At 26.7% G+C, this 6,695-nt stretch overlaps 1 protein-coding gene across 1 annotated transcript in view; it reads left to right on the plus strand.

Moving 5' to 3' along the window:
* The window catches only part of LOC107648310 (probable indole-3-acetic acid-amido synthetase GH3.1), a 2,958-nt gene continuing 2,021 nt past the window's right edge, over positions 5,759-6,695 (plus strand). Inside the window, exons 1-2 of the mRNA XM_016352232.2 lie at positions 5,759-6,214; positions 6,349-6,450. Of these exons, the coding sequence (XP_016207718.1) occupies positions 5,889-6,214; positions 6,349-6,450 (428 nt within the window). The 5' untranslated portion in view covers positions 5,759-5,888. The remainder of the gene's footprint in view (positions 6,215-6,348; positions 6,451-6,695) is intronic.

The following is a 6,695-nucleotide window of genomic DNA, read 5'->3' on the forward strand; positions in this document are numbered from 1 at the left end:
TATAAAGTATTTTAACAAATCTATTTATGTTAGGATCGTATTTATAGCAATTAGAATCATAAATTTAAGTTTAATTTTTTATTATTGATATCAAAATCGATTATGTTTGATTAAAAAATATATTATAATGATTTACTATTAAAATGATTGATAATTAATATAAGAATTATTAAAAATATTAATAATGAATGATTAGTCTAATTATGTATTAGATGTGGATTTTTATATATAATTATAAAGAACATATTTTTTAAAATAAATTGAAAATAGAGAGGTATGTATACTGACACTAAAATGCGTTACGTCAATATTTTTGGTGCCAAAATACTATCCGAGGTAGAACAGAGACTTGCTATACATACAAGATTTGCTACACATACAAGTCTATACGGTAGCATTTGATAGAGAGACATAGATTGAAAGACTGATACTGAAAGACAGAGACTTAGAGATAGAGACTGAAATAAATCTCAATATTCTGTTTGGTGCAAAGTGGGAGACAGAAATTGAAACGAGAGTGAAGCTCTAATTTAATTTGTACAATGGGTAAAATTAGAATTAATTAATTGAAATAGGGTATTTTAGGTATAAAATGTTATTAAAGTTTCAGTTTTCATCTCTAAAAATTTTAGTCTCCTGTGTCCCCATTTTTTGGAGGTATTGAAATTTTAGGGACAGAGACAAAAATTTTAGTACCAGTCTCTAAGCCAACAAACATGATATTGAGTCTCAGTCTCCCAGTCTCTGTCCCAATACCTCAAAACAAATGCTACCGTAAGTCAGCTTAAACCTAACAAAAATAACTCTTAATTTAAAGAGCGTGTAAACACGCGCTTCCTCAACTTTGAATATAGCGCGAAATGAGAAACGATTTTCTTCTTCTTCTTCTTCGCATTTTCATTCTCATCGTGGTTCTTTTTATTGTTATTATTGTTGCATTTTTTTTCCTCCTCCTCTTTCTATTGATTTTGCAACACTATGTATTTTTTTCTTCTTTGTTTGATTTTTTCTCCCAAGAAGAATTATAAGAAAAAGAAATAAGAGTTTTGAATTATGCAGAACTTATCAGAATATATAAAAATACATCCAAATTTCTTCGTGTTACACCCAAATTTATTGCAGATACAGAAAAATATTTTCTCTAATGCAGCATTTTTTTTTCTTCTTCTTTTTCTTATTTTTTTCTTTCTTTTAGTTAAATGAATGTAATTTCATCATCTTCCAAGTAATTTTGCAGCATTATGTGTTTCTTCTTCTTCTTCTTCTTTATTTGATTTTTTTGTTTTTATTCTTGTTAAGAGAGTAAAATAAGAAGAAAATTGAGAAGGTAAAACAAAAAAAAAAGATGAATAAAAAAAGAAAAAGAAGATGGTGATGATAATGATGAAGATGATAAAAAAGAAGCAGTAGAAGATGAGAAGGATGAAGATGAAGAGTTTTGAATTATGGAGAACTTATTAGAATAAAAATACACACAAATTCTTAAAATACACCCAAATATCTTCGTGTTATACCTAAATTTACTGCAAATATAGAAAAATGTTTCCTCTAATGCTGCATTTTTTCTTCTTTTTTTCCTTTATTTCTTTATGTCTTTTTAATTGAATAAATGTAAGTTCATCCTCTTCCAAATAATTTTGCAGCATTATATGTTTCTTCTTCTTCTTTGTTTGATTTTTTTATTTTTATTCTTGTTAAGAGAGTAAAACAAGAAGAAACTTGAGAAGGTAAAACAAAAAGAAAAAGATGAATAAGAAAAAAAGAAGAAGATGGTGATGATGATAATAAAAAAAAAAGAAGCAGTAGAAGATGAGGAGGAGGAAGAGGAAGAGTTTTGAATTATGCAGAACTTATCAGAATAAAAATACACCCAATATCTTTGTGTTACACCCAAATATCTCCGTGTTATACTTAAATTTGCTGTAAATATAAAAAAATATTTCCTTTAATGTTACATTTTTTTCTTCTAAATTGAACCACACCTCAGCCACTTGATTGGATTCAAAACAATAAAAAGAGGAGAAGAAATTCCGATGAAAAAAGAGGGAGAAAGAGGAGGAGGAGGAAGAGGTGGTGTTGATGACGACAATAACGAAAAAGAAAAATAACGAAGAAGCAGAAGAAGAACGTGCAGTAACAAGAAGAAGAAGAAGAACGTGCAGTAACGACACAAACCGCGTGAATATAAATGACTTATAAAGATTTGTATAAAAAAATGCTTATAAGTGGAGAATAATTCGGTAGGATAATATAATAATGATTAATTAAATCTCTCATTAAAGCAATCAAATTATTTTCATAAAATAACACTAGATGCATAATCGACATTACCATTAATGTGTGATTAAAAAATCATAATAATATCCTTATACTATCAAAACATAAAAGCGAGATTTTGCTATATGGTGAACAAGATTTCATTAAGGCCTTTAAAAAGAAAATAAAGTAATATTAATGCCAATTAAAAGATATTATTTCATTAGTCTTTAGTACAATTAATGTATAAAAAAATTATTTAATAAATGACAAATTAATATGTGATAGTGGCGTGAATTTTAAAAATAAAAAATATTTGATAACAAAAAAATTAATAAAAAATAATCAGAATTTTTTTAACTTATTTAATATTCATTAATTATTGTAATAATTAATGAATATTAAATAAGATAAGTTCTAGTTATTTTTTTTTGTCTTTTTAGCATTATTATTTATAAATAAAAAAGTCTAAAGAACCAACTATAATATAAGTCAACTTTCTTTTATTTCTAATTTTAAAATTTAAAAAATTAGAGTAATATAAATTTTTTTTTATAACAGACTTGTATTTAACTAGTTGGCCGAAATTAGTTTCTCTTTTAATTGGTCTCTTAACAAAACCGTTAAAAATATAATACAAATGATATAAATAGAACCAAAATTAAAAAATTTTTGACTGTTTTTAGCTGAATTTTGTTCACAAATATTTTCGCTTAAATATTATCACAATTTCATAGCTACTTAACACATTGTTTGGATTAAAAGATAGAGTATGAAAGAAAAAAAAAATATGAAGAAAGGAATTTGATGAAAATGTAAATTTTTTGTTGTTTATTTGAATGAAAAAGAAAAATGAAGTGGAAAAAAAATAATGTACCACCAAAATATTTTTCTAAAAAATGAGATTGAGATTAAAAAAATGTATAAATAAATATAAAATTATTAATTCACTCTTTGATTAATTAAAAAATAAAAGACATAAGACATGAATAAAAAAAGAAAAAGAAGATGGTGATGATAATGATGAAGATGATAAAAAAGAAGCAGTAGAAGATGAGAAGGATGAAGATGAAGAGTTTTGAATTATGGAGAACTTATTAGAATAAAAATACACACAAATTCTTAAAATACACCCAAATATCTTCGTGTTATACCTAAATTTACTGCAAATATAGAAAAATGTTTCCTCTAATGCTGCATTTTTTCTTCTTTTTTTCCTTTATTTCTTTATGTCTTTTTAATTGAATAAATGTAAGTTCATCCTCTTCCAAATAATTTTGCAGCATTATATGTTTCTTCTTCTTCTTTGTTTGATTTTTTTATTTTTATTCTTGTTAAGAGAGTAAAACAAGAAGAAACTTGAGAAGGTAAAACAAAAAGAAAAAGATGAATAAGAAAAAAAGAAGAAGATGGTGATGATGATAATAAAAAAAAAAGAAGCAGTAGAAGATGAGGAGGAGGAAGAGGAAGAGTTTTGAATTATGCAGAACTTATCAGAATAAAAATACACCCAATATCTTTGTGTTACACCCAAATATCTCCGTGTTATACTTAAATTTGCTGTAAATATAAAAAAATATTTCCTTTAATGTTACATTTTTTTCTTCTAAATTGAACCACACCTCAGCCACTTGATTGGATTCAAAACAATAAAAAGAGGAGAAGAAATTCCGATGAAAAAAGAGGGAGAAAGAGGAGGAGGAGGAAGAGGTGGTGTTGATGACGACAATAACGAAAAAGAAAAATAACGAAGAAGCAGAAGAAGAACGTGCAGTAACAAGAAGAAGAAGAAGAACGTGCAGTAACGACACAAACCGCGTGAATATAAATGACTTATAAAGATTTGTATAAAAAAATGCTTATAAGTGGAGAATAATTCGGTAGGATAATATAATAATGATTAATTAAATCTCTCATTAAAGCAATCAAATTATTTTCATAAAATAACACTAGATGCATAATCGACATTACCATTAATGTGTGATTAAAAAATCATAATAATATCCTTATACTATCAAAACATAAAAGCGAGATTTTGCTATATGGTGAACAAGATTTCATTAAGGCCTTTAAAAAGAAAATAAAGTAATATTAATGCCAATTAAAAGATATTATTTCATTAGTCTTTAGTACAATTAATGTATAAAAAAATTATTTAATAAATGACAAATTAATATGTGATAGTGGCGTGAATTTTAAAAATAAAAAATATTTGATAACAAAAAAATTAATAAAAAATAATCAGAATTTTTTTAACTTATTTAATATTCATTAATTATTGTAATAATTAATGAATATTAAATAAGATAAGTTCTAGTTATTTTTTTTTGTCTTTTTAGCATTATGATTTATAAATAAAAAAGTCTAAAGAACCAACTATAATATTAGTCAACCTTCTTTTATTTCTAATTTTAAAATTTAAAAAATTAGAGTAATATAAATTTTTTTTTATAACAGACTTGTATTTAACTAGTTGGCCGAAATTAGTTTCTCTTTTAATTGGTCTCTTAACAAAACCGTTAAAAATATAATACAAATGATATAAATAGAACCAAAATTAAAAAATTTTTGACTGTTTTTAGCTGAATTTTGTTCACAAATATTTTCGCTTAAATATTATCACAATTTCATAGCTACTTAACACATTGTTTGGATTAAAAGATAGAGTATGAAAGAAAAAAAAAATATGAAGAAAGGAATTTGATGAAAATGTAAATTTTTTGTTGTTTATTTGAATGAAAAAGAAAAATGAAGTGGAAAAAAAATAATGTACCACCAAAATATTTTTCTAAAAAATGAGATTGAGATTAAAAAAATGTATAAATAAATATAAAATTATTAATTCACTCTTTGATTAATTAAAAAATAAAAGACATAAGACTACTAATATAATTTTTTTCATATATTTTTTTATCTGAACAATACATAAAATAATTTATTTTTTATTTTCTTTTTTTTCTTTATTTTTTATTTTCTTTTCTTCCATTCAAACAATATGTGAGTCTATCAACACCTTCGAAAGTCCAAACAGAAATCCACCACTTTGTTGTTGATTATTTTGAGCCGAGTGATAGTGTTTGTAATAACATCTGGCTCTGCAAGAGAAAAAGCCGTTGCCGCCTTCAGCTTCGGTATCCATCACTTTCGAAGACCAACAAAAAACGATATTGCCGCGTGTTTCAGACAAGTGATAAATCAGGCTCATACAAGTTATTGATGACGTGGCACAACATTGGGCCCTACATGTCGGTTAAAGTGTCGAAACCTTGCGTGGTTCGTGGCCCACATGTCCCATACTTACGCTACAAACAAAATAATGAAAAATACTAAAAGTTCATATCTTGTCCCCCTAACCTAGCTAGTATTCAAGTGTAACAAGTAGAAGTAGAACGAATAGTATTTGCTTCCTGCTACCTACATGCACGTTTTCAATTTTTCATTATTTTTTTTCAATTCAATTAATTTTAGACCGCCAATATCACTCTATAAATACCCACATCTCATTTCACAAATCCATTGCTCCCATTCTTCTAAGTTTCTCACTCACCTCTATCGACCTAGAGCTATATAGCTAGCAATCCCATTTTCATTTGCAAAGCCCATTCCTCTATATACTTCAATTAGTTATTATCATGGCCATTGTTTCTGAGTTCTCATTGTCTTCTCATTATCTTGGTTGTGATGATGAGAAGAATGCTAAGGCTATTCAGTTTATTGAAGAAATGACCCAAAATCCTGACAGTGTGCAAGAGAGGGTACTGGCTGAGATTTTGGGCCAAAACGGCGAAACCGAATACCTGAAACGGTTTCAGCTTACTGGTGCAAAAGACCGTGAGACTTTCAAGTCTAAGGTTCCTATTGTTAGTTATGAAGATTTGCAGCCTTATATTCAACGCATTGCTAATGGCGACCGTTCCCCTATCTTATGTGCTCACCCAATCTCTGAATTTCTCACTAGGTATGTACACATAGTCACATACATTTTGAGATGTATTAGTCATATTAATTAGTATATTATAATTCTTTATTGTTTTTGTTCTTTTAATTCTGCTCAAGTAAATGCGAATTGTGACTATTGTGAATTGCATGCAGTTCTGGAACTTCCGGTGGAGAAAGAAAATTGATGCCAACCATTGTTCAAGATCATGACCGCCGTCAATTACTTTACAGCCTCCTCATGCCAGTGATGAGCCTGTAATTCTCTTTTCTTTCACTAGTTAATTCTTATATATTGTTAAAAATTTATCAGATATTCTAAGAAGATAAAATTTGCTGCATACCATTCCTTACCTAGTTAAACACTCCTATTAAAGATGAAGAGATTTTTCATAGAAAAATATGACAAAATATAGAGAAATAATATTTTTTTATCAACTTAAATAATAGGTTAAAAAAAGTTAATTTTAATTTCAAAATTTAAATTTGAATTAATTAGGTTT

The sequence above is a fragment of the Arachis ipaensis genome, chromosome B01 (genome assembly GCF_000816755.2).
Source record: "Arachis ipaensis cultivar K30076 chromosome B01, Araip1.1, whole genome shotgun sequence".
Lineage (NCBI taxonomy): Eukaryota > Viridiplantae > Streptophyta > Magnoliopsida > Fabales > Fabaceae > Arachis > Arachis ipaensis.